Source organism: Xylaria bambusicola (genome assembly GCF_022495145.1).
Source record: "Xylaria bambusicola strain CBS 139988 unplaced genomic scaffold F5B22scaffold_1, whole genome shotgun sequence".
Taxonomy (NCBI): Eukaryota; Fungi; Ascomycota; class Sordariomycetes; order Xylariales; family Xylariaceae; genus Xylaria; species Xylaria bambusicola.
In genome coordinates, this window is record NW_025953554.1 from 1,950,027 (window position 1) to 1,975,665 (window position 25,639).

The following is a 25,639-nucleotide window of genomic DNA, read 5'->3' on the forward strand; positions in this document are numbered from 1 at the left end:
TCCCCCCCCCCCCCCCCCCCCCCCCCCCCCCCCCCCCCCCCCCCCGCCCCGCCCCCGGGTTTCGGGTAGGTAGGCAGGTACCAAGCGTATCATTCCGCCGGAGAACGTTTACTGTATTGTGCTCACTGCCAATGCATCTGTAACGAAGACTGAACTCAAAGTCTGTGTATTTCTCTATCTAGAATGCAATCGTCTGTTATGGCTACAAAGGTATTAAGTTCATTTGCACCCCTCCCCTACCCTTGACTGCTGACCTTGATACGGTTTGTCGCTTCCACCCCGGCTGTACAGTTTGCTGCTAATCCCCGCTGAAACCCGTCTTGGCATGTTGAGAGGAGAACTTCGGGGTGAACCGAGGGTGCGTGACCAGGGGAGCTGTGCCTCGATTACAATAGGCAACGAGGCCGAAGTCAAGACCGCCAAACATCAAGGCCTAGGGCAACTAGATAATTAGATGTTTCTCTTATGGAAGAAGTTGTATGTACATTTGACTCCGTTTCCCCATAGTCACGCACGACGACGCGGTAAGGATGTGCTTTTCCACCTTGATACGAGTCTGATACGAGGGTCTGCATATGCCACCGAATGGGGTCGCTCCTAGCTTATCTTCGCCTTTTCGAGCATCACCATGTCCCTCAATTAGGTACCATTAGGTAAGTTCTGGTAGGTCGCTGCGTATGCTATGAGACCCCTGGTTCCTCGGCAACTTTCTTACCAAGTAGTCAATTGGACTAATTTTCTCCTCATTTTCTCCAAGATACTGCACTATGATAGTCTGTCTAAAACGTTATTCCTTTTCTGATGTTCTTCCCTCGTCTAACATTGGTAGATCCCAGTCGCGCTTGATCCTCGATAAAAATGGTTCTTCACTCGAGATGGGAGGTTCCGATCCCTAACTGTTCGCTCCACAAATGGGTCTTCTGTTCTTCACTTGGTCCCCTTCCGGATACGCCTCTGTTTATTGACGCGGATCACCCTGAAACCCGAATCATCACAAGATCTGGCTATCGATTATGGTCGAAACGAATAGCATTGGGCCTACTGCGGGCTGGCTTGAAGAAGGGGGATCGCGTACTGCTTTTCTCGGGAAATAACATATTCTTACCCACGATTTTCATGGGTACACTAATGGCGGGCGGTGTATTCAGCGGTGCAAACCCTAGCTTCGTCGCTCGCGAGCTTGCTTACCAAATTCAGGACAGCGGAGCGTACATTCTCATTGCTGCTGACGCTAGCATGGAGATTGCTATGGAGGCAGCAGAGCAGGCGGGCTTACCTAAGAGTCGTGTGTATAGTTTTGACGCGACGGCGATGGATAAGCAGAAGGGTGAGGCTCGTCTGGGATCTCAACATTGGACGAACCTGCTCGCATCTGAGGCCGACGCTGCGAAATGGGATTGGGAGGAGCCGCTCCCGAAAGAGACGACATGCTGCTTGAATTATAGCTCAGGGACAACGGGCGTTCCGAAGGGCGTGGAAATCTCACATTATTCGTACGTAGCCAATGGTGCGCATGTGGACTACGTGGACCGCTTGGAACCCCGTGCTTTGTTCAAGAGGAAGTCTTATCGCCATCTCTGCTTCTTGCCATGTTACCACGCGTACGGACAGACATATTTTTTGGCCAACATCCCCCATGTCGGAGCCCCAGTATACATGATGCCTTCATTCAATTTCGAGAAGATGCTGCAGCATATCCAGCGTTTTCGTATTACCCATATTACAGCAGTCCCACCTATCATTGTTATGCTAGCAAAGAGCCCCTTGTCACGCAAGTACGACTTGAGTAGCATACAGGCCGTAGGTTCCGGCGCTGCTCCTCTCGGTCTCGAGGTCTCTGACGAAGCCGCGAAGATATGGCCAACGGGTGCCATCACAGTTCGGCAGGGCTGGGGTATGACTGAGTTGACCTGCACCGTCACCAACTGGGATCCCAATGAACCCAAAAGACGGACAGCGGCGATTGGCGAGCTAATGCCAAACTGCAAAGCACGCCTCATGAAGACCGATGGCTCCGGTGAAGTGACAGCTCCGAATGAGAGGGGTGAGCTCTGGGTTGCAAGTCCGACCCTGATGAAGGGGTACTGGAAGAGGCCTGACGCTACGGCCGACACTATGCATGTTGATCCTGACGGAACGCGTTGGATGAAGACGGGAGACGTTGCCTATATTGAAAAGTACGAGTCAGGAGGAAAGCTCTTTATTGTTGACCGGATAAAGGAACTCATCAAAGTGAAGGGGAATCAGGTCGCACCAGCCGAACTGGAGGCTCTCTTGCTCGATCATGCAGCCGTCGCAGACGCTGGTGTCGTGGGCGTCACTATCAACGGGGAAGAAGTCCCGCGCGCCTACATCGTTCCTAAACCTGATGCCAAAGTGACGGAGAAGGATATTGCGGAGTGGTTAGCGACGCGTGTCATCAGCTATAAACGCTTGAGAGGAGGTGTAAGCTTCGCCGATGCCATTCCAAGGAATCCGGTGAGTCTGCAATCATCAATACTTATGACTGAGAATCAAAATTAATGTTTAAATCTAGTCTGGAAAGATTCAGCGTAGACAGCTTAGAGATCTCGCTGCAAAGCAAGTTGGAGACCGGAAGCCCACAGAATCAAGGCTGGCTTGAGAATTAGTTGAAGGAACTTCTGCTGTCTCTCGCAATAAAGCATCTGTAGAACTACCCTATTATGTGGTCTATAACAAGTGATAAACGAGAATATGGAGATCATCACGATGATCTTTCGACATCTTTGTTTAATTGACAAGGCTTATAGCCCCTGAACCGGATTTCAATTTGACTAGATCCCTGATAAGTGACTGCTGAGGTATGTAGATGGCTGAGTTGCTGGTCATATACATGGCTAGCTTATTATGCTGACAAGATGTCTGTGTGTACAGACAGTGCCTTTGCCACTTAGACAATATCTCCCGCAGGAAACTACAACCATGCAATGAAATCCAAGTTCTTCGGACTGGATATGAGAAGGTCGTTACTAGTCAAGCTCGCTGCTTCTCATTAAGATATAAAATATACGGGAGTGATGACTATTCCGACGGAAAGAGCAGCAGCTCGAGGCAGGGCTATCATCCCAACGTTCCCTGCAACGAGACAGCAATCCGTTGTCACAATCTTTCCAACGCCGCAATTACTACTCGATGCACTTCATATTAGGAACAGTACACCATTAAGCTCCATCGCAGTTCACGGGCATCACACCTCCAAAACCAATATACCCGCCAAAGAACTCTTAAAGTGTCTCTTTCTTCCTAAGATTTGTTTACCCAACGAAAAGAAAGAGGAAAAATATTGAGCAGTGGAATGGAATATGGCGTGGGAGAGCCACTGTGCAGACACAAACACTTATTTCGTTCCCGCCCGAGACAGACGATTACGCAGTGCATTATCGGAAACGCCTGGCTTGTCGCCCGCTGAGGTTGAAGAGTACCTCGGAAACGACTTACAATTGTCTACTTTATTTCGAGATTGCAAATTTTGTCAGCTCGAATGGCTAGATCCGGCAAAGCCAACCGTACAGTCGCCATCTCAGGACCCAAACCTCCATCGTCATCATCATCATCACCATCAACTCGGTCGCACGGTCGAGTATCGTTCTTTCTTAGTCAAGATTCACACCACACCAAGCGCAAAAGGCAGATGTCCGCGTTATATACCCGGAGTCATTGGTGTATCCTTCGCAACGGATTCGCAATATAACGTAATCAAATCGTATGATACGGGGTTTGGGGTCACTGCTTTGAGAGGCCACTTGGAAGCGGCTCGCATCGCCCTGGAGACAATATTGTCCCGTATAATCCCAGACCGTCGGGTTGAATTGATGAGACAGGACAACTTCCTGAAAAATCATCCGGGCAGTAAGACTTTCTGATCGATCTAGCGCTTATTGTATGCTGATTAAGTTTGTTTAGTGAATGATTGGCATCCCGATTTTCGTGTTATCATAGCAACTGAGAGCTCGGCCCTCATCAATCTCATAACTTATAATCAGAAATTGACATGGTTGAGCTTTGGTACTAATCCAGGGAATGAGTCGCAGTACACTTTCGTCAGAGGGACGGCGGTTATGCACACCTGCAATTACCCGCAAGTCATAAATCTGCTCTTTGACCTAGGGCAGTTGGGTGTCGGCGTCAAATGGTGGCTCTGGACTGTCCGAGACAATGCAGCTCGTGATATGTGTGATCAGCAGCTAGCGGGTGCGGGCCTGGCTAACTAGAGGGAAACTCCTGTAGGCTTTTGTAGGTAATATTATGTGATTATCGTGTAGACGGCACCATCTCCCGAGAGTGGGATATCCTTCTCTCTCATGAGCATGTGTGGGCACTAAGTATGAATATGTACCTATTCATAATCTCAGCACTGTAAATGTGGTACTCACGAACAGAGGGTGTCACGTTTTTTGCATGCCAAGCCAATAGACAGGAGGAAGCATTAATTTCCTGTTTCTTCCCTGCTCCTCTAGCTGGGCATGCCTAGAATACTATTACGGTACTTACGAAGTAGGTTGCTGGCCAAGAACCGAGAGGGGAGAACATGCTTAGGACTCTCAGAGACTGTGCAACGTCCTTACTTCGTATTGAGAATTTCTTCTGGCAGACCTCTGGCACAGCTTCCGGGGATCGCCTAAAATTCATGATGTCACCAGGTTAGGTGTGGTTCGCTGTGGCTTGCGTATGAACGGATGCTACTGCAGGTCATGACGCCAGACGCGCATCAATAGCTATCACTAGATGCATTGTCTCAGCTCTTAATGATTCTTGCTGCCGCCGTCATGGGGCCGCAGTAAGCGCGTCCACGATACCTACAGTTTGGTGCTAGCACGTCGGCCCCTCTTGAGCTGCGTGCGAGCTGCGTGCATTCAGCTGAAGATCACAGTTCAAATGCCTCAGTTAGTTCGAGCGTCGACAGCTTCAGCAGAATAGTCCAGGCACCAGTGGAAACGTTCCCCATCTCTGCCCACCCCATTCGAGACCATTCCGCTCGCAGACACTCGGTAGTTGTGATCTACGCTGCACGCGCCTCTTGGCGTTCCCGGCAGTCGCCCCGCGCATAGGGTTTAAGTCAATAGTCACTTGACGGGCCGCGATTTTGCATCAATACCGCAGCTGACAGCACACTAAGTCACCATGATATTGGCATATTGTTGCTTTTCCCGATAGCTGACCGAAGCTTGTCTCTCATCTCTAGCCATGATGATCGGCAAGACATCCAAGTCTTTGGTCTGTTAGCCCTGAATATATAAATGAAGTAGCAGCTGCTATCCAGGCCACAATCATGAGCCACCCGTAGCCTCCTACCCCCAAGAACTCCTTGACATATCTCACAATGGGTTTCAGCAAGGTCGCCGCACTTCTACCTTTGTTGCTCTCTTCGTTTGCGACGGCTGCGCCAACAGAAGCCGCCGGACTTGAGAATAGGGCAGAGGACTATTCAACTATCTACGATGTGGTTGTAGTTGGAGGTGGTCCGGCTGGCCTCAGTGCCGGTAAGTACTCCCTAATTTCCATCAATTGGTAGGGATCTCGCTGACTAGGTTATGCGTTACCAGCAAGCGGCCTGGCTAGAGTACGTCGGAATGTGTTGCTGATTGACTCTGGCGTCTATCGTAATGATCCCACCCGGCACATGCATGATGTGATTGGGAGCGACGGTAAGTTGTAGATACTCGGCACCCTGAAAGCTTGCGGCCGTTGGGTTCTAGCTTTGGAGGAGGTTTTGAGGTGTTGACGAATCGCACAGGTGTGTCTCCGGCTTGGTTCCGATATAAGGCCCGTGGGCAGCTCGCATACTACTCGACGGCTAGACTGACCAACGGAACGGTAACAAGCATTGAAGCTGCGCCGGGTGGTAATGCTACAGCACAAGCTGGGCCGTTCACCGTCCGGACAACTTCCCCCTCGGGCGAAGAAAGTACGGCTGGCGCGCGTGGCATCATCCTGGCAACGGGTCTAACGGACATCATACCTGATACACCCGGCGTCAAGGAGAGTTGGGGGAAAGGAATTTTCTGGTGTCCTGTAAGTGAAAACAGCATAGCTAAAGGAGATCATCGCTAATATGTTGATGTTACCAAAAGTGGTGCGACGGAAACGAACATGCAGATCAACCCCTCGGTATCCTCAGTAACTTGGACGAGGCAGCCAGCTTATCCCAGGAGATCTCCACAGTCAATGATAACATCATTGCGTTTGTGAACGGGACAAACACGCCGGAGATGCGCGAGGCAACCAACAAGAAGTTCCCAGGCTGGGAGGAATACCTTCAGTTGCGCAACATCACGGTAGAAAACCGCACGATTTCCCGCCTCGTGCGTCTCGCGGACGGCGGCCAAGATGAGCACCCTGAGGCGCCTACGTTCCCCGAGAAAGACCTATTCCGTGTCGAATTCACGGAAGGCCCGAGCGTGGAGCGTGCAGCGTTTTTCGCGAGCTTTCCCAACAAGCAGCACTCGAGCGTGGGCGCCGATATGGGCGTGCGGCTCGATGGTGGCAGACTCGCGGCTGACAGCACGAGGGGCCTCATGACCAACATCCCCGGTGTCTACGCCATCGGCGACGCGAACGCCGATAACGTCACGAACGTGCCGCATGCTATGTTCTCCGGAAAGCGAGCTGCTGTCTTCTTACATGGTGAGTTCCTCATGCCTCCAATTCAGGGCCTGCGTGCCTTTCAGCTACGTAAGATTGTGATTTGTATGAATTTACGCTAATTTATGTAATCATGAACAGTCGCGCTCGCTCGCCAAGAGACAGCTGCACTGCTTGCCCAGGCCAACGGAACATCCGTTGAGGAGAGAGGCCTTGAGAATGAACTTGACCCCCGCGCTATCTGGGAGGTAATGAACGGCGGAGAGGCAGATATCCTGGACGCAGGAGACTTTGAACAGTAATTGAGCATCAACGGGTATTTCATGATCAACAACCTAATGAACTAATGCGGAACACGCTTCAGTGGGTATGGCGGTGGCACACGGTTATCTAAAAGTTGAAGTATTGTAATGTCTCATACTCTCTGTTAGTATTCACCTAGCTAGTATCTTATTAATATCCTAAGACACGGCACGACCCGCTTCCGCTTCCACTCCCGCGCACCGGCTAGCAAGAGTTTGATTCAGCTCTACGCGGCGCTAGAGTTAGGATGGCGCTGCTTTAGTGAGACAGATCATGATAAGTCAAGTAGAAAGCAGATGCTCATCTCTGATGTGAAAACAGAGTGCATCTCGGTTAGACTTGTGAGTAGATTCTTGCTATCATTCGTGAATACTACGAACGTGCGGGAAGGACGTGCAACACTAGAGTTCCTTGGCTACTGTGTGCAACCCCCCTTTTTTGCCCTTACGGCTATGATGCCTACGATGAATGTCGATATCGAAACCCTATTCAATTCAAGTCGAACCTGAGCTAGATGCCCATTAATAATAGAATCTGTGCATACCAATCTCCGCGAAGCCATTTCAATGACACTAGATACATTCAACATGAAAGAACAGACATTGAGCATGCCGTGTATGTATGTTACACGCGTAGAAGCTGAACATGTAGTTCACCTTTAGCTACGGACATATTGCGGGCTGTTCATGATATTCGAGAGACATGCAGGCAATATTGAAAATGAGACTATACAGACCTCACTGTATGAAACAGATCAATGAGACCGTCTCATTGAGACCCGACGGTCAGGACTTGCAGTCCAATTGTATATTGAGTTAAGTCAAGCCTGGGCGAACTCGAGTCGCGAATAGTCCTGGGTCATCGGTGGCGTCGCGGTCGCGGTCCGAATACATGAGTTTTCGTTCCATGTCTGAGCGTAAAGTAGCTGTTGAAGGATTCTGATGATTCTTAAATGAAATATTGTAAGAGATGGAAATTTGGCCAATCTCGCTTCGGCTAGCATTCAAAGTGAGTACGCTGCTCGAAACGCACGGGGCTTGGGAAACGGCGTGATTTTCCGTTCAGTGCTTTATTCACTACTCTTGATAGTCCGAAGTTCCAATTTGACTGGTGGAATTTCATGCCTGCTCCGCTTTCTCCGGCTCCGAATTAGGTATCGTAACCCGGATGATGGATAAAATCTGGTGTTATATTAAGCGCTTGCGTATGAAATATAGGCATGGATTCAAGATGGCTTCTAGCTACTGCCTGTATATAGAGTCGCGTTTGCGCCGACCACACGGCCGCGGCAGTCACACCAATATCTCTTAGGGTAGTCACGGCGATCGCGATCAAAATGAGGCTCTCTTCACTTGCTACCATCTTGGCACTTGGTGCACTCCAGGCTGTCGCCACCCCAACGCAGCCCGACTTGGCTCCCCGGGCCACGCCTACGGTCTATCTATGCGGTGATAGCACGATGGCCAACAGAGGCGCCAACGATGGGGCTACGGATGGCTGGGGCCAATACTTCGGAACCTATTCCACAGTGACTGTGGTCAACAAGGCCATCGGCGGCCGCTCAGCTCGCTCTTACTGGAACGAAGGGCGATTCCAAGAGGTCGCTAACCTCGTTAAATCCGGCGATATCGTCGTCATTGAATTTGGACACAACGACGGAGGCTCGCCTAGGTCGAACGACAACGGTCGATCCGCCTGCCCTGGCACCGGTACGGAGACATGTACTTCAGACAAAACGGGCGAGGTCGTGTATACATTCGTATTCTACGTGATCCAGGCCGCGAAGCTCATGACGGCTAAGGGGGCGACTGTTATCTTGAGCTCCCAAACCCCCAACAACCTTTGGGAGACGGGAACCTTCGTCGGCGGTGCGCCACGATTTGTGGGCTATCAATTAACGGCGCAGAAGGCATTGAGTAGCAGCAGCGTCACCTTTGTTGACCACTTCCAGGCTGTAGCTAACAGTAAGTCTTTCAAGATTATGCGCTTGCGTTTATGTTGTGGCCCTACTATATCGGATCGAAAGTTATCTCCGTGGCTTTTACATGGTGATAGACTAACTCTCAGTGTCCTACAGCCTACCAAAAGATTGGAAACTCTGCAACAAATGCCCTCTACCCGAGAGACCACACTCATACTAGCCCCCAAGGTGCCAGCTTGGTTGCGCAGGCTTTCACGCAGGCCATTTACCAATCGATGAATGGCACTACATCACTCAAGAACTACATCAAAAACCCGCCAACAGTGTACTAAAGCCTATAGTCGTAGATAGCACTCATCAATGTCAAACCGTTAGTATGAAAGCTTTGAATTACACTGATTACAACCCTTGAAGTGACAAGGAAAACACCTTGTGTATACAATTATTATCCACACATTCAAGTCTTCTAAGAAGACTATTTTCACCAAGATCGCTAGCGGGAGTTGAATCTAAAACAAATTTGCTGAATAGCTACATTCCATGCACTTTGGTAGGCTATGAGGCCGGCCAGGGCGCATAAGGAATCACGTTCAGTGGTTTTTATGCCGTAGTAACGAAGTTCATCTATCGGCGCTACCAAGAGATACAGCAACCGGCAAATAGTAATTTATTTGGATCACGATGTCTAAGATAGCAGCGAAAGAAATCTCAAGAAATACAGAAACATCGACAACTTTGCCCAGCAACATAGGGTTGATTTTCATCCCGCTAGTCGAGGAACCGGCAACAGATCACGTTTGCTCCTGAAATAACGGCGGCAATGAAGGTCCTTGATCTTTAGGGCACTACGCCTTAGACACTTAGCAAACATGTGAAGTGCAGTATTGGGATTCTATTGTCCAATGCGCTAAAAGAGAAGCAACTCTTTGAAGCGGAATGGGGCTTATGCAATAAAACGTGAACCTTTATCCATGTTATCGATAAGACCAACAAATCTCTAGGACTGGAAGCTGTGCCCTAGATCTGGTAGCGCGATGCCCCACTCTTTCTCTGCGATACACCAAAAAAGTACCTGAAGTCTAAAATCCCCCCTCGCTCGCGAACTTTTCGGCATCACACACCACGAGCTCCCAACACTCCCTCAAAACCGTCATCCACCACACAGGCGCAGGATTCGACTTCTTTGCGTTCTCAATCACCTTCATCGTCACACCATCTGCTACAATGGCTCCTCAGACAGTACGTATACCTTGACATCGCTTTGCTGTTGGCCCAGTCTCTCTGGCAAACCACCCAGCGAGATCATGGCGTGAAACAGTAGGCTAAAGTCAACTCCAACATGTAGAAGAAGTCCGGCAAGGCTGGCAAGCAGACGAAGAAGGTAAGCCGTCATCCCTTCCTTTTCGTGATTGAATCAATGCTTACACTGCTGCCAGTTCGTCATCAACGCCTCGCAGCCCGCCAGCGACAAGATCTTCGACACCGCTGCCTTCGAGAAGTTCCTTCAGGACAAGATCAAGGTCGAGGGCCGCGTCGGCAACCTCGGTGACACCATCACCATCCAGCAGATCGGCGATGGCAAGGTCGAGATCACTGCCCACAACGAGCTCTCTGGTCGCTACCTCAAGTACCTGTTCGTGCCGCCTTCCATCCCTCGTCAGATCACAATGTCACATGCTGGACATCAAGCTAACGTAATATCCGCCTGCAGCACCAAGAAGTTCTTGAAGAAGATGCAGCTCCGTGACTGGCTGCGTGTTGTCTCTACCTCCAAGGGAGTGTACGAGCTCAAGTTCTTCAACGTCGTTAACGACGAGGCTGAGGATGACGACGAGTAATCGAGTAAAATATGTACACCATGAAATAACCAAAAAGGTGGAATGGGGGATAGATGCATGTCTATAGGCGCATAGGATTCATATAAGACATCTGCGAACATCCAACGTCACAAAATACACTCAAACTCCAAGCAAAATTCTTCCTGATATTTGATATTTCTAACGTGACTATGTACCGTTTTTACCCCTGTGGACTCCTATGACACTGATATACATTGTTTTCCCGTGCAGGAATCTCAAGTCTAGTCTATGTATCTATATTTCTCTTATGGTAAAGCTCTCATAACGCCCTCAAATGCTACCAAGGCCATGGCATTCGCAGGGAATGCTCTCAAAAAGCATGGTATGAAACCCCTCCAATACCCTTTCGCACCGCCTTCGCGGTACACGGCGCGCGCAGCCTCCCACCAATTCTTAAACTGCGGCGTCCCATCCTTCAGCTTTCCTCCCATTGGGTCCGTCATTATGCGCTGTTTGACCACATCACTAGGATAACTCGTAAGCCAGAACATCTGTGCGCTTAAGCCTCCAGCCCAGAAATTGACGGCCGGTGCTGACAGGCTCGTCCGCTCGTGCAGCAACCGCGATAAGATATCGTACGAACCCCACCAAAAGAAGAAGAACGACCGGAAGATCAAGGTGGCGCCTAAGCCCTTGTATACGCCGCGCACGCCGTGGGCGCCGTAGATCTTGCGCACGCAGTCGATGGGGCCCGAGTACAGCCTCTCCGCCTTGTGCGCCGCGTACTGGATCTGCAGGCGCGCCTTGACGTGCTCGACTGGCGCCGCGATGAAAGAGACTGTGGACCCCGCCATGACGCCTGCTATGCCGTGGCCGAAAGACGGGAGGTGGGCTACGGGGTTGTAGGGAGATGAGTTGTTCGGCACAGTGGTGAGAGGCAGCTTCGGCACGAAGAGGTGCTCCGCGAGCAATCGGCGGTAGATCGTCAGGGAGCCTAGCATGAGAGAATCCATGAATATCCATCCTACTAACGGAGGCGTCGCGCCTTTATACAGTCCTCGCACGCCCTCGTGGCGGAGTGTCTGGGCTACGCATTGTAGAGGGCCGCTGAAGCGTGTTGCGTCGGTCGTCTGGAGGCGGACTTTGATTGTGTCGAAGGGGTGGCCGACTGTAGAGGAAAATTAGTTAGATCATCGTGGTTCCATTTAAATAGTTAAGCAATGCGGCGCAAGAAATAAATCAAAGCTTACCCGACAGCTTGGCGATCCCGGAAAATACACCCGCTACGAAGCCTTTGTAGTTGCTGCTAGCTGGTGCGACGGCCTGCTGCATTTTCTGGTCGGTCGCCATGTTGGCGAGAGCCACATTGGAAAGCTGGCGGCCGATACTTCCAATGAGGGGGGCTCTAGCGACGAGGATCAATCGCCTTCTATGTCGCAAAGAAAGTCATTTGTGAGCTTAGACTTATTATATATATTTTTGTCTTGTTGTTGGTTGGGTAGAGCTCCCGCCCGGTAAATCCGGGGCTTGAGCTTACCTCCGAGATCGGTGGTTATTTCGATTTCGATTTCAAGCGTAGTCTTTCAGCTCGATCGAGAGCAGATCTCAACTACTGCCAATCGTTTTCAAGATTCGTCGTAGCGGCAGCCGACCGCCGAACTGATTCTTTATTTTCAGCATCGAAGTTCACCATTTGTGGGCAATGCAGACCTCGGTCAGGTATCGTTGTGCTGAGAACAGGCTATATGAATCTATTTTGTCCTGGTTTCGCAGCTTGGATTACAGCAACAATGAGACGATTTTAGCTCCGCAAACCCGTTAACTCGTGACTTCATACCTGTAATATGTCGATCTATGGTGGTCCAAATCTAAGCCTAGTGCTATGTGGCCCATACATCTATCAACAGCTTTATCCGTCACACCCAGAGCAAATGACACTCAACTGATCCTAGGGTATGCTACAGGTAACAATTACTATAACCAGGTGAGTTGTTGTCTAGTTATAATTCGAGGATCTAGACCATAGCAGGATGGTCACTCTAAAGGAATGAGGGGTACAACTCACCTAGCGTGGGCGGATCTGAAGCAGATCTTGAGTTCCCTCATGCGGAGTAGCTTGCTGGTACTACTACCTACCAAAAGAAGATGATTCTCCATCTGGTCAACTCCCATCGCCAAGTTTAGGTACCTGAGAGGATGGAGGATGCGAGCTAGTGTAACAAGACAAGCTCTTGACAAGCCAACGGTGACAACGGTCCGATTGGCTTGACTGGCCAACCTATGACCATCGCTGAAGATCAGAGATTCATTTATGGAAGGTTATATTCAAGCTGGTTTTCCTATTCCAGATGACGGCTAGCAAAGCTACTGGCTCGTGGTGGCAGCGTGCTTTGTCTTTCGCAGCCGGTTGGCTACTAGCATCTCGTGCCGGCGATCATTGCTCCCCCGAGAAGGATTCCCGGCCTTGTCAATGCGAAGCTATTCAGGGGTCCGTGGCCATCCATCGCCCATCCCTTTGGTGGCATCAAATGCATGATACTAGACATGGTAACCCTTGATACTTCCAACTTCACCAGTTCTTGCTGGGTCCTAAAGGTCACTGCAATAACAGTAGCTACATCTCGTAACGCCCTGCTACTGCAACGCAGTGCAGATCTTTGCTTCAAATACATGTCGCTATGTTAGCAGGGTAGTCATGGGCCTGCCAAGCGGTCTTGCCGGCGTTGGTGTAAACACCGTCACCAAAGGGATACAAAAGGTGAAAGGCTCCATCTCTTGAACGCTCTTGGATGCTGTGAAGATTTCCAGCTTTCCCAAGCCAGGTGTACGTGCGAGTACAACACCGGTATCACCCAGGCTAGCTACGACAAGGAGCTCACTGATATCGTCCCTGGATTGTACTCCAACTAGGCAAAATGCGGACAACGACTTACTTACCCGTCCTTGGCCTCGCCGCGAGCGCCGCTGCCGCTTGTAATGGAAATGATGCATATTGCGATAGACGGTACAGCGAGATCACCTTTGCTGGGTCGCATAACTCGGGCTTCGTCGGTATTGGACCATCGGATAATCAGCTCACATCGGTTACAGCACAGCTTGACCAAGGCATTCGATTTCTAACAACCCAGACACACGATAAAGACGGTGTCATTCAGATGTGCCACACGGTTAGTAACACGAGCTTAGTTTCTTATTCATAGGGAAATTCTAAGGGGTGGTCCGGGGAGTTGTGGTGTCAGGGGTTATGTGAAAGGCAGTTAGATATCTTCAAGAACAAACGGAATGGTCCTATCGCGTTCACGAATGTCACTAATAGCCCCCGTAGTCATGCGCTCTATTGGATGCTGGTCCTCTTCAAGATTACCTTGGCACCGTGAAGACGTGGGTTGATGGTCATCCGGATGACGTGGTAACACTCCTCATTACGAACGGAGACGCCATTGATATCGTCAAATTCGACGACGCCTTTAAGGCTGTAGGCTTGGACGCGTATACCTTTACGCCTCCAGGTACGCTCGGATTAGATGATTGGCCGACGCTGGGAGACCTGATATCTAGCAACAACCGAGTTATCGTGTTTATGGGTGAGTCTCATGACTGCAGCATGCGTCATCATACCCTTTTCACAACCGGCTAACGAGACAATAGACTACAATTCCGATACTGGGAAAGTCCCATACATCCTCGATGAATTCGCGTACTACTTTGAGACGCCATTTGACCCTCTTGAGGACCAGTTGAGCGGGTGTAACGTTGACCGGCCTGCCGGTGCCTCTGCTGACGGTCGAATGATCCTCGCAAACCACAACAGGAATTACGAAGTCCTCGGGATCAACCTTCCCGACCTCGCCCACGCAGGCGACACCAACTCAGTCGATTCTATCACGGCACAAACGAATACTTGCAATTCAATGCATGGGCGTATCCCCAATGTAGTACTTGTAAGTTCACCTTTCGATCCAATGCCTCAAAAGCTCAAGCTTCATGCTAACTCTGATTGTATAGCTCGATTATGTTTCTATTGGTCAAGTTATCGATGCCCAAAACCAGTTAAATGATGTCTAGGGTCTACATATCTTGTATGATATTTGATTCTATATATATATGAAAGAAACGCTTGTATATATGACACAAATGATGACATGAGTATGATTGATTCATGGCGTACAGCCTCACTTCTGCGTAATTCTTTCGAGGCGTCTTACCACGTACACCGACCGACTGATATCTCGTACCATCACACATGTCTTCAGCAACATTATCCAATCAAAGCTGCGCGAATTGTAAGCGTGTAGGAATAGGTTCATGACTATTTGTTACCTACCCCTGGACACTTTCAGCGCCACGAGCAGGGGGGCATGGTTCGTCGAAATATGCGCCAGCCAAGAGTCTTTGCCGCCCACCATCTGTTCCGCTGCCCACCAATCATAGCTTGCTTTGACAGTTAAGCAGGTAACATTTTGGAGTTTCCCACGACCCTGGAATGACAAGCTATTGATTGGTATTTCATCGCTGCGGACGGGAGGTTGACAACTTCCTATATCTTCAAAATGGAATATTCAGCGTTGCCTAATACATTCTCTATCTTCATTCTTCGCTTATACTTTTAATCATACCGGGTGTATTGCTGGCAGCGCTCTCAACAGCGATTGATCTGCTCGTGATCCTCCCTCTTTTCTCATCTTCAAGATGTGGGCTTCTATGCGCCAGCTGGTTTTGGCTTCATTGACGGGTAGGTGGTTTTGTTTTGGATAACTCCTCGAATAAGAAAGTTGATGTTGTTTTATCTCCATCAAATGAATAACTACCTTTTCTAAAACGAAACTCTTTACTGACACGATATCAGCATTGCCCCTAACAACAATAGCGGCATCATCTTCTATCTTCGTCTCGCCCCAAAAGGACCTAGCTTTCGCCATTAATGTGCCCGACGATGCATCATCCTCAGACTTGTTCTTCTCCCTAGTCTTCCCAGTGCATTCCTCATGGGTCGCTGTAGGACTGGGAGCAGACGCCATGGATGGAAACCCACTGGTATTGATGGGATATCCGTCGAAATCAGGCACCAACGTAACACTATCCCCTCGTCGGTGTTCGGGCCAAAACGAGCCTGTCTACGACTCCGGCATCGACGTAAGAGCGCTGCCGGGGACAGGGTTATTCAATGACACGACCTTTATCTTCAACGGCGTCTGCGGAAACTGCCGCTCATGGTCGCGCGATGGGAGTATTGATGTCTCGAGCACCGCGCAGCGGATGATGTATGCCACGGGTCCTATCGACGACACGCAGAGCGATGACCCGAGAAAATCGGTCAAGTTTCATTCGAGCTACGGTTCGTTTACGATGGATCTGGTCCGTGCTACAGGCGAAGCCGGTGTCCCTGAGATTCCTGCCAACGAGAACGTCACGTCTGTTGGCGCAGTTCTGCTCTCGGCGGAGACAGGGCAGGTGGATAAGAAGGCTATCATCCACGCTGTATTCATGATACTTGCGTTCGTGGGGATATGGCCATTTGGCATATTGGTGCTGCGAGTCGGTGGTTCGCCTCGGTGGCACGCCATCAATCAAGTCGTGGCATTCGGATTTGTCCTTGTCGGGGCCATTCTCGGGTTCACCGTCAGCGTATCTTATAATAGGGTTAGCTACCGTTTCCAACGTCTCGGATGACTCCTTTCGAGGTTGGGCTAAAGCATGAGAATATATCTGCTGACTTTTATATTACAGAGTAAGAAATTCAACGACCCGCACCAGATCATCGGCATCTTGGTCTTCATTTTCAGTATCTCTCAGCTCGTTCTGGGATTCTTACACCATCGCGCATACAAGAAGACGCAGCAGACCACCAAGATGGCACCAATTCACGTGTGGCTCGGGCGCTTCGTCATACTACTCGGCATCGTGAACGGTTTTACGTGAGTACATGCATGTTCCTCTATCACGACACATCTCTAACCTAGTGTAGTGGCTTCCCGCTCGCGTTGTCACCGAATTACAATTTCGCCCTCCTTGGGGTTGTTTTATTTGTGCTGCTGTTTTTCCTGCTTACTCTGGTTGCTGGGAAGATCTTCAGGAAGCTCTTGAAGAAGGCAAAACAGACCGACTTCGACTCTACCAATGGGTATGAAATGGACCCTTGGGGTCGCGGCGCTGAACCGGGAATCCAGCCCCCGGCTGGCCATATGGTAGGGAATCCACGAACGCCTACCCGCATGGGTGCTCCCCCGCAAGGAGCTAGACAATTTGTATAAGCATTATATATCACATGTTTTTATTGGGCTTTTTATGTTTGTGGAGTTAGGATATTTGAGTAGGGTGTCGAATGGTGTTCAAGCGTGGGTTGCATTACTGGCGAGGGTGAACATGCGGGAATGATATTTCAAGTAACGTTGTCAATCGAGGGATCATCCATCCATCCGCGATCCGGCTCTCTACAATGATGCGGCAGGCAGCTGAAGTACCGTATCTTTCTTGTCGCGATGCAGCTATGCACGATATTCAGGCAAAATGAGCGGCGGTCGGGGTAACACGTAGCTGATGGTGATCTCGCCCTATCGTGCCTGTCGATCGGACAGTATATGTGAGCGCAAGGACAAAGATGATTTCCACTTGCCCATTCCCACATCATAAGAGTTCCTTATAACTAGAGAACTTATCTCTTTTTATGAAGACTGAGCTCTGTATATTCTATGTCTCAAGTGGGGTGAGTTATGGTCACAGATGTCCCGATACATCGTCGTAGTATCACTTAGGCTATATGTTCCCGAGTAAGGCTTTCAGAATCGCGCTCAGGGTATCAATTCCGGAAGCAACCTCACGAGTCGCCAACGGCAATGGCAGTGGTGTAGAGAGAACCCAGGTAAAACTTGCGCAGCTGTGCCACATCATACAGGTAGTAACCGCATCACTGTATTAGCTCAGAACCGGAGTATATATCACGAGTGTTATCATGATCCTGCTCGAACATCGATACCTACCTGCAGGATGTGGTAGATTTCCGTAAAGGGGACTTCTCTTCCACTCACATCTCGAGCTTCGATATTGCACCCCCAGTCAGGTGAGCTTAGAGAGCACGCAGCTTAATCTGGGCCGTCTGCAGCATGGAATGATCGAGCTCAGTAGCCAGACCATTTAGTGACCGCCGAGGCTATCGATCGAGGTCTAGGTCCGCTCTCAATCAATATCTCAGTCTGTAAACGAACTCGTCATAGGCAAAATTGCATGCTTCTCCATCGCTACCAGCCTCGGTGTACTTCGCTTCTGGGCACGACCAGTATTGCCAGGTTTTTGGACATGCAATGGTCACTTTGGTATTACGACCATGCCATCGGAATACTATTAATAGTGTACTTAATGATTCTCGATATTGAATATCGAACGAATCCATGTAGCTCGTATATGCCGGAGTATACCAAGGTATAAGCTCCGCGTTGGTGGTACAAAAGCAAGCCCTGCCCCTATCACGACGCACGGCCGTGGCTCAAGGAGATTTCGCACGGAAGGTGTCCAACACTGAAGATTGACCCAGGATGGCTTCGAAAATTGTACGGTTTTGTCTAGTGACGGGATACTTGGCGCTTCGGGCTTCTGCTGCGTGTGCTGTATATGGTGTGGACTATTCTAACGGCGGCTCCTACAACATTGACCCATCTTCTGATGCATCATTCACTTTCACTACGATATTCCAAAGTAAGTGGTTCCAACAGTTTGCTTATTTTAGAGTATGGTGTACTGATGTTCCCAGCTTGTGTCCAGGAATCAATCAAGCCTGTCCTAGTCGACCCTACCGGACACCAGTATACTTGCTCCGCCATCAACACAACACCTGATGGCCAAGAGCAGAAATCGACATGGTGAGGGCTCCCCACGTATCCTAATGTCAGCGTGCATGAAAGCTGAACTTCAAAACAGCGGGATCGCCTACTCTTCCATGTCGTCAGGGCAGTGGAAGATTGTTCTTTCAGGAACCAACGTAGCCGTTCAGAGAGTGATTAATCTGACCCTCGTCTCGCCCTCTACCGTGACCGTAACTGTACGTTGACTTCCACTAGCACTAAATATTGCTTTTAGGGAAGCTGACAGGATAAATGATAGGCTACGCCAACCGTGATTGTGGGAATCACAAGCACACCCAATCCAACAAGTACGCCTCCACTGCTGGCATCTTGAAGTGAATCTCGCTTTCGCTAATGTATAATTCCATAGCCATCTTCTCAACCATAGGGACGCAGACACAAACCCTAATCCTAGCACCCGGGACGGTGACAACGCCGTGCATTGGCTCGACGACAACACTAACAGTCACGCCCACAAAGGCCACTTCCGTGACAGTATCGACAATAGTTCGCACAACGACTGACGCGATCGTCACCAGAGAGTCTACCACGACGGTCGTGAAGACCGCTTACTGTCATTACACGGACGACGGAGGATGGCCAGCACCTCCGCCCAATACAATCTGCGTCGGTTTGGCCTGCGGCTATCCACCTGACTTACCTACCCCGACGATCTGCGTTGGATTTTCTTGTGGCAAGCAAACCGGCACTGTTCCAGACACGCCGACTACAAGCAGTGTGGAGGTTCTCAAGATCCTAGCCACCACGATCACTGTCACGGAGACGACTTATACCGTAACGCAAACGAGTATCACACAGCTTCCGGCGCCAACGGTGACCGAGAGTGGTATGTTACCGACTTATCTCACCCTTTCCTTGAATGTCAAGTGCTAATGTTCTTTCAACAGTCATCAAGATTACCACGGCTACAGTGTACGTTATTTTACTCTCAGATCTCGTCGAAACACAATGTTGCATTCTTGCCCCCATGATACCGTGCATTGGGAATGGTCATTAGTATACTGATTTCAGCCATAGGACTCCTCAACCATCCACTGTCTGCGGCGGCCAAAAGCCCGGCGTTACGATATCGCTCACTCTGCCGCAGGCCACCGTCACGCAGACCAGCCTTTCATATTCGACAAGACACGCTACTGGAACAGTCACAGTTGTGTAAGTCAATTATTCTACCTTTTTTCTTGTATCCTCTCGCCCACTCTCTTACGAGAGAAAGGGTGTGGGGGTACTATTCGGGGAAATAAGAGATCTCGAGGCGTCGTCAAGTAAGAAAAGTCCAGCACTGACCTTTCGCCACAGTTCGACCAAGACTTCAGTGACCACCAACGCCAGGAGTGCTACGAGTTGCTGGCTGAATGGAGGGTGGATGGGGGCTGATTAGGAGGAAGACGAATATGCTTCAAGCTCGTCCACGAATGATAAGGAGACTGCTATTTCCTGCCGCGATCTATAAGTATTACTGGCTGACTGTCTTACGCTCCTTTCTCCGATAATGTGTGTGTAGAACGCTGACTAGGCCGATCATTCACCTCACATATGATTTGAAATGCGTGTCTCTTGATCAAATTCATTCTCAGCGTAGTTATACTATTGTTGCGCCACTTTAAACCTGCTTCACACGCCATTACCGCCGTCTACCCAGCTGTGGACGAGGTCTACATGAAGATCTGACACAGAGAGAGTCCTTCTTTCTCTCCTCCTTCTTTTTCTTCCATTTATTAATAACCTTCCTCTGCCTCCTTCCCAAAGCCATCATCAGCATCATGTTTAACCAATTCATCGCCATTTACCCTTTGTCTTCGTCAAAAGAGTGGACTCGTCTTCTTTTACGTAGACTCCTTCTGGGTGTCGATTCATCATCTAGGGAGAAAGGCGTTTTGTTAGAATTTAGTCGTCTTGACCTAGCGTAATATTTCAAGGTAAAGGGGGGCAGTCTAGCGTACCTGCTACCTTGAATTCCTAATTGTCATCAGCATCGCCGTCGTCGTAGTCTCGGTTGAGAAATGGGTTGTCCGGCTCGAAGTGTCGAACATATGCCTTGACATTTTCATGTAGGACACGCATATCAAGCTTGTCGTAATCGTCATCCCCCAAGATCGTAGAGAATTTTCGTTTAAGCTCGTTGGGGATAGGCTTGGACTTGCTCGAAGTTCCGTTCGACGTGCTCGGCACTTCCATCATCTGCGGCTCGGGCGCACGCGTTTCCGGGGGTTCAGCCTCGGTCATTGGATCTGTCAACTTATCGACCATGTCTTTGTAAAGATCCCAACGACGTTTGAATTCTTCTTCCTCCTTAATCCAGGCCTCCTGGCTTTCTATTGCTGATCTCATCAATGCCTCTATCGCTTTGTCGCGATCATCTATTGTTTCTCCCTGTTTTTCCTTGGCCTTGAGATACTTAGTGAACGTCTCAAGGAGGTTGCATAATTGCCAGAGCACGGTAGCGCCACCCTCAATTGTTCCTTTCAGGTTGAGCCAGTCCTTGAGATCATAATTGAACGCCTTAAGGGTTTTGGTTAATTCAAATGCCATGGCAGCGTGATCCTCGGGCTCTGCATTGCTCGTTTCCGTGGCCTTAAACATCTCATCCACCCGTTTCGTTGTCTTTGCTAGTGTTATCATGGTGCGATCCTCGAAGGGAGGCGATTCTCGTTCCGTTGCAGCCATGTTGTCTGAGGCGTTGGCGATGGTCCGAAGTCTGTAAGGCACTTGCTATGATCTCTGCTAGAAATGATGGTTGGGGATGGTGCAACAGGCGAGTGTACGGATTCTTCATATAATAGTGTATGTGTGCACGTATATATGCCCGTGCATGAATTCTGTCGACACTTGAATAATTGTGTTCAACTTTTCCCGGAGAAGTTATTGTTTTTCTCCAAAACCTTGAGTCAACGTCAGTGTCCTTCCTTGTTGCCTTAGGTGTCTGGTGAACCTTACTTACCTACATATAGATGTATCCAACCATCTCAGTGGCGACCTGTCACCTTGAGGCATCAACATCAATACGTTGAGGGCTGCACCTACCGAATAATATTTCAATATCCAGTGCCTGCTTGTCTCATTTAGGGTCCTTTCCTTATCCTTAGGTTCTGTTGATCGCCTTCACTTCTCGCACGAATCGTCTCGGGTGCCGTTACTTCGAAATGACAAGAACTGAACCATTGGGCCATTGTCTTAATGGTTGATTGCATGTTCGGATGCTTCAGACCAGCAGTACAAGCTTCCATACCTGTTTATATCCCGGCTACAGCACCATATTTCTGATAGCATTTCTACTAATCAAGCTAGCATTAATTAAAGACACAGCAACAGATGCAAGTCCCATCACTAGACTTTCCAGATCTCAGGTTAGCCGGGTTCATACCTACTCCTTCGCGAAACTCTTCGCGATATTAACGAAAAGGCACCCGGCAAGATGACAATGACTACAGACCGAAAATGGATTCATGTAAGATGATAACGTAGTTTAGCTCCGCACGCTTTCATCACAAAGTCGTATGGTCTAATGGTTATGATTTCTCGTTCACATGGTTGAACATTGTCCCGAGAAGGTTCCGTGTTCGATCCACGGTACGACTACGATTACTTTTGCTCATGCAATAATTTGTCATTTTGGAACTGTGACAGTTTTAGGTTTTGCTTGTACCTATGTCCAGCCAAATTGTTAAAGTATCATCCGGACTGGAAATTCCCATCGTAGGAGGGCAGTTGGCTCAAGCGAACATGATGTCATTGGGAAACTGCGAGCCGCGCATACCGAGATGATAATGTCTGGATAACTGGGATGAGTTTATGATTTGGCCTAGTCGGGGGCGAGGGGCTGTGGGTGTAGCGTACTTTTCAAGTGCTTATGCAGGCATCACGTATTACAGACGAGGTAGGATGGCCCCATCTCCAAATCCTTAGATCAAATATTCTGGATTTGATAACAATAGTTCAATAAGACTACAACACATTCCCCGTCAAGAAGACTCAGAATTACCGAGCCTCTTCCCAAAAGCCCAAGTCCCACCAACAACTACACCAATCGTATACCCAATATAGACACCACAGATGATAGTAACAGGCCACTTCTGCCACTCACGATCCCAATCCAGCGGAATCGGCACAGCTCCAAGCCAAGCGCCTACGCCCGCACCAAGTAATCCGCCATACACTTCGTCAATGGGTGCCCTAGCGCTCAAGATCTCCATCCAGTCTTTACTCGAGACGCCACGGGTGTAGAACAATGGGTACAGTCCCAGCAGCGATATATGGAAGGCGCAGAGGAACGTGTGGGGGAAATGCGTCAGGAACGGGGCACCGAAGAGCACGAGAAGTACGTGCAGGACGCCGGCGGAAACGATGGTTAATACGAAGGATACGAGACTTGTCTATATTTGGTTTGTATGTGTTAGCTTCGGGGGCAAATTCAAGTGATAATTGATCCGAACAAAGAACATCTTGACATACCACAGCGACATTTGGCCCATCATCCTCCGCGCCGGCCTTCTTCTTCTCGCCAGGCCGTGGTTTTTTGTGCTCCTTTGCGCCAGCGGCGGGCAGGCCAAAGATTGTATAGATGATTTGTAGCATTATAATCTCTTGCAGCATGGTCGACATGGTCCGCACGGGGTCTGTTACGAGCCCGCGGAAGCGATAGACCAAGGAAGCAATGGGCATCGCCATGTGCACATGACGTGGGGGGAGCGTGTGATCAGACGGTAGCGTTTGGATAGGTTGTGATCTTGTTGGGGATTCGGTCTCGCTCGTCTTCGCCGGCTCTTGGGCATTGGCTACGGCCTTTCTTAAGGCTTCCGACATGGTGGGGAGCTCGCTTTGCGCAGTTTTCTGTTATGCGAAGTGGTTTGACAGGGTGTAGTGAGAATGCCACAGTTGAGGCAAGCCAGTGCAGACGTATGTATATATGTGTGTGAGCTATTCAGTGAGTTGGTGAATTTCGTTTGGATAAGGTTTTGTTTCGAAAGTTTCGACATTGAGAAATAAGGTGATGAATGCTTCTAAAGACGCGCATGAGAACTTCAGAGGCAGTTACAGGACCCTGAAGCTCTAAAGCTCACTGGTTTCGGTAAGTTGCATTATCGATAACAGATAAGCAGATAAAGAGGAGCTCTCCCACCAGCCCACCTTTCAGCCAGAAAGGTGACAACAGAGCACTACACTTCACAAGCGCATCAACATAGATTAATAACTTGATATATCAGTTGATAAAGTATTGGCCTTAGCTGAATACTTTTAATTGGTATTGTTCCTAATCTTGACTAACAATTGTGGCTATTTTTGCATAACCTTCAACAATCATAGTGTTTAATAGCTCCCATTACAGTCCATAACATTCATAAGTGTCCTTTGCGGCATAACATAATGTAAACCTAAGAGAGAGAATGCTAATGGGGATATATAGTTTTGTAGCACCTGAGTAGAGGATCAAGCGGTTGTAGCTGGGAGGAGGTTCCGTAGCGCCAGGTCGTAGATGACATCCTCTACCTTCTTGACGTGATACTTGACAGCGTCCACGCGCTTCCGTACTATGTCGTTCTTGAGGTTGAGGAGCTGGAAGCCAGCGAAGAGGTCCTTGATGAACTTGCTGATGCTCAACGTCAATGAGACATCCCCCATAGTGACCGAGTTCATGGCAAGACGGCTGAGCTCATCGGTGATATCGGTGAGCGCCAGCAGATACTCTTCGATGGTTATGTGAAAGGTATCTCGGTCCTTGACATTGACAGGTACTGGAATATGATTATGTTAATGCACAGATCTGTGAATGTCCGTATGCACTGTCTGCCAGTGTCTTTATGTTACTTCCACGTACCTTTAAGGATCTCTCCAACCTCCTCAATTGTCAGAAGGCGACCGAGTTCACCAGCACGTGCCTCACTGCCCATACCACCGAGCCAGGCTGTGAGGAGGATGGTGGCAACTACATTCTGAATGCTGCGGGACCATCTGTGGTTGTATCTGCTCGAGAGTCAGAATCCATGACTTGTGGGCAGCTCTCTATACAGGGAATGATCATACTTATAGTACGGAAATTGGGAACTGAATTGAGCAAGCTCTCCTACACTCTCAATCTCGGGCTGGATGCCAGACTCCTCAATGGTCTTGAGCAATGCTGGAACTAATCGGAGCCCGTTAGCAAACAGAGAATGGCAGAGGAAACCTTGTCGCAAACACCATTCCTACCTACAGTTCGAGCTGGGTGTGGATTGGATGCGGCTGAGGAGGCCTTGGCAAGTCGAGATGTTCCGATTCAGAGCCGCAGTGATGTTGTGAAGCTTGTCGCCGACCAGGATCTCCTCTTCGCCGTGAGCTTTCAGGTACTCGAAAATGGCAGGGTCAATCATGCCAGAGGGGTTGGCGGAACTGTTGCCAAAACTTGCCATGCTGGGCAATCTACTCGGACAGATAAAACTTGGACAATATAAAATATAGTCGCGCTAATCGGATGGTAGTATATAAGTTGGTGTACAAGATTGTGGTGGCTGCTTTAATATTAGGTACGAAGGAGGAGGAGGAAAGAAACAAAGTGACTGCAAAAGTTGGGATGTAGAAGTGTTAGGCGTGGAAATTTAAGTTACTTGGGTACACACGAGGCTGGTGCTATGGCACGCAAACATCCAGCGACATAAGCGCGGAGGTGGATGTCATTGAACCACACATACTGGCATTGAGTACCTGTTCTTCTCGTGACGAAATATCCGCAATTTTACAGCAGCACACTCTAGATATAAGCGCACTCTGGCATTCAATACAGCTGTCATCCAAACTGTATAGCAAACGATGTGCGTCTCTCAGAGCACACTTTCTCACTCAAACGCAAACAACGGCGGTTTGTCCGCAATGTACCAACATCCCATAGCACTCAACAATCACGTTTGCATGTATCCCTTCTTCACATCTACAGGCACGCTGTAGATTGCAATGAAAAGATGTTTGCGTCGCCTGGAGGCAGTGTAATACCAGGGACACGGTGGGGGCAATCATGCGCAAGCACAGAGGACCACTCCCGGAAGTTAAAAATTAGAATAATCACGATTGAGTCCAAGTAGGACTCTTTCAGAGATTAAACTGAAAAGAACAGATACTACACTTGATCTAAGCCAAAAGGCAAAGAGAGCTAAAGAAGAAAGGAAGAAAAGTCTAAAAGCTGGGAGGAA

The 25,639-nt window shown here is 49.2% G+C and overlaps 12 protein-coding genes and 1 non-coding gene across 13 annotated transcripts; 9 read left to right on the forward strand and 4 right to left on the reverse strand.

Annotated features, from left to right (window-relative positions):
• Positions 1–538: 538 nt before the first annotated feature.
• On the forward strand, positions 539–3,010 carry F5B22DRAFT_27289 (AMP-binding enzyme). The gene is made up of 3 exons (XM_047970223.1): positions 539–2,478; positions 2,537–2,822; positions 2,896–3,010. Exons 1-2 carry the CDS (start codon positions 859–861, stop codon positions 2,621–2,623), a joined length of 1,707 nt encoding a protein of 568 aa, XP_047836616.1. The 5' UTR covers positions 539–858; the 3' UTR covers positions 2,624–2,822; positions 2,896–3,010.
• On the forward strand, positions 3,011–4,360 carry F5B22DRAFT_27220 (uncharacterized protein). Its single transcript, XM_047970214.1, has 2 exons — positions 3,011–3,870; positions 3,925–4,360. Exons 1-2 carry the CDS (start codon positions 3,324–3,326, stop codon positions 4,230–4,232), a joined length of 855 nt encoding a protein of 284 aa, XP_047836617.1. The 5' UTR covers positions 3,011–3,323; the 3' UTR covers positions 4,233–4,360.
• A 636-nt stretch (positions 4,361–4,996) lies between these two features.
• F5B22DRAFT_27234 (pyridine nucleotide-disulfide oxidoreductase-like protein) lies at positions 4,997–7,054 on the forward strand. The gene is made up of 5 exons (XM_047970217.1): positions 4,997–5,501; positions 5,565–5,666; positions 5,756–6,033; positions 6,093–6,645; positions 6,745–7,054. The coding sequence occupies exons 1-5, from the start codon at positions 5,342–5,344 to the stop codon at positions 6,903–6,905; spliced, it is 1,254 nt and encodes a 417-aa protein (XP_047836618.1). The 5' UTR covers positions 4,997–5,341; the 3' UTR covers positions 6,906–7,054.
• Positions 7,055–7,583: 529 nt separating this feature from the next.
• F5B22DRAFT_584250 (carbohydrate esterase family 12 protein) lies at positions 7,584–9,723 on the forward strand. The gene is made up of 3 exons (XM_047973414.1): positions 7,584–8,870; positions 8,984–9,197; positions 9,359–9,723. The coding sequence occupies exons 1-2, from the start codon at positions 8,243–8,245 to the stop codon at positions 9,157–9,159; spliced, it is 804 nt and encodes a 267-aa protein (XP_047836619.1). The 5' UTR covers positions 7,584–8,242; the 3' UTR covers positions 9,160–9,197; positions 9,359–9,723.
• Positions 9,724–9,832: 109 nt separating this feature from the next.
• On the forward strand, positions 9,833–10,802 carry F5B22DRAFT_584251 (60S ribosomal protein l22). The gene is made up of 4 exons (XM_047973415.1): positions 9,833–10,066; positions 10,173–10,208; positions 10,264–10,460; positions 10,539–10,802. Exons 1-4 carry the CDS (start codon positions 10,052–10,054, stop codon positions 10,663–10,665), a joined length of 375 nt encoding a protein of 124 aa, XP_047836620.1. The 5' UTR covers positions 9,833–10,051; the 3' UTR covers positions 10,666–10,802.
• F5B22DRAFT_584254 (carrier protein YMC2) lies at positions 10,791–12,102 on the reverse strand. The gene is made up of 2 exons (XM_047973416.1): positions 11,877–12,102; positions 10,791–11,794 (listed from the first exon to the last, which is right to left on the reverse strand). The coding sequence occupies exons 1-2, from the start codon at positions 11,974–11,976 to the stop codon at positions 10,932–10,934; spliced, it is 963 nt and encodes a 320-aa protein (XP_047836621.1). The 5' UTR covers positions 11,977–12,102; the 3' UTR covers positions 10,791–10,931.
• A 1,318-nt stretch (positions 12,103–13,420) lies between these two features.
• On the forward strand, positions 13,421–14,794 carry F5B22DRAFT_27477 (PLC-like phosphodiesterase). Its single transcript, XM_047970241.1, has 4 exons — positions 13,421–13,793; positions 13,952–14,210; positions 14,275–14,567; positions 14,632–14,794. Exons 1-4 carry the CDS (start codon positions 13,542–13,544, stop codon positions 14,689–14,691), a joined length of 864 nt encoding a protein of 287 aa, XP_047836622.1. The 5' UTR covers positions 13,421–13,541; the 3' UTR covers positions 14,692–14,794.
• Positions 14,795–15,075: 281 nt separating this feature from the next.
• On the forward strand, positions 15,076–17,565 carry F5B22DRAFT_584260 (uncharacterized protein). The gene is made up of 4 exons (XM_047973417.1): positions 15,076–15,358; positions 15,473–16,266; positions 16,354–16,541; positions 16,592–17,565. Exons 1-4 carry the CDS (start codon positions 15,316–15,318, stop codon positions 16,875–16,877), a joined length of 1,311 nt encoding a protein of 436 aa, XP_047836623.1. The 5' UTR covers positions 15,076–15,315; the 3' UTR covers positions 16,878–17,565.
• A 386-nt stretch (positions 17,566–17,951) lies between these two features.
• F5B22DRAFT_27530 (uncharacterized protein) lies at positions 17,952–19,982 on the forward strand. Its single transcript, XM_047970245.1, has 8 exons — positions 17,952–18,315; positions 18,371–18,479; positions 18,538–18,658; positions 18,721–18,769; positions 18,832–19,308; positions 19,370–19,394; positions 19,500–19,634; positions 19,779–19,982. The coding sequence occupies exons 1-8, from the start codon at positions 18,156–18,158 to the stop codon at positions 19,858–19,860; spliced, it is 1,158 nt and encodes a 385-aa protein (XP_047836624.1). The 5' UTR covers positions 17,952–18,155; the 3' UTR covers positions 19,861–19,982.
• Positions 19,983–20,107: 125 nt separating this feature from the next.
• Positions 20,108–21,440, reverse strand: F5B22DRAFT_27535 (uncharacterized protein). Its single transcript, XM_047970246.1, has 3 exons — positions 21,421–21,440; positions 20,423–21,361; positions 20,108–20,339 (listed from the first exon to the last, which is right to left on the reverse strand). The coding sequence occupies exon 2, from the start codon at positions 21,144–21,146 to the stop codon at positions 20,439–20,441; it is 708 nt and encodes a 235-aa protein (XP_047836625.1). The 5' UTR covers positions 21,147–21,361; positions 21,421–21,440; the 3' UTR covers positions 20,108–20,339; positions 20,423–20,438.
• Positions 21,441–21,965: 525 nt separating this feature from the next.
• On the reverse strand, positions 21,966–23,496 carry F5B22DRAFT_584265 (GPI biosynthesis protein family Pig-F-domain-containing protein). Its single transcript, XM_047973418.1, has 2 exons — positions 22,932–23,496; positions 21,966–22,852 (listed from the first exon to the last, which is right to left on the reverse strand). The coding sequence occupies exons 1-2, from the start codon at positions 23,280–23,282 to the stop codon at positions 22,442–22,444; spliced, it is 762 nt and encodes a 253-aa protein (XP_047836626.1). The 5' UTR covers positions 23,283–23,496; the 3' UTR covers positions 21,966–22,441.
• Positions 21,971–22,058, forward strand: F5B22DRAFT_t6. Its single transcript has one exon. It is a non-coding gene; the product is annotated as a tRNA-Val (tRNA).
• Positions 23,497–23,677: 181 nt separating the features above from the next.
• On the reverse strand, positions 23,678–25,615 carry F5B22DRAFT_584266 (putative sequence-specific DNA binding protein). Its single transcript, XM_047973419.1, has 5 exons — positions 25,145–25,615; positions 24,670–24,964; positions 24,501–24,600; positions 24,295–24,440; positions 23,678–24,211 (listed from the first exon to the last, which is right to left on the reverse strand). Exons 2-5 carry the CDS (start codon positions 24,863–24,865, stop codon positions 23,907–23,909), a joined length of 747 nt encoding a protein of 248 aa, XP_047836627.1. The 5' UTR covers positions 24,866–24,964; positions 25,145–25,615; the 3' UTR covers positions 23,678–23,906.
• Between the last annotated feature and the right edge of the window lie 24 nt (positions 25,616–25,639).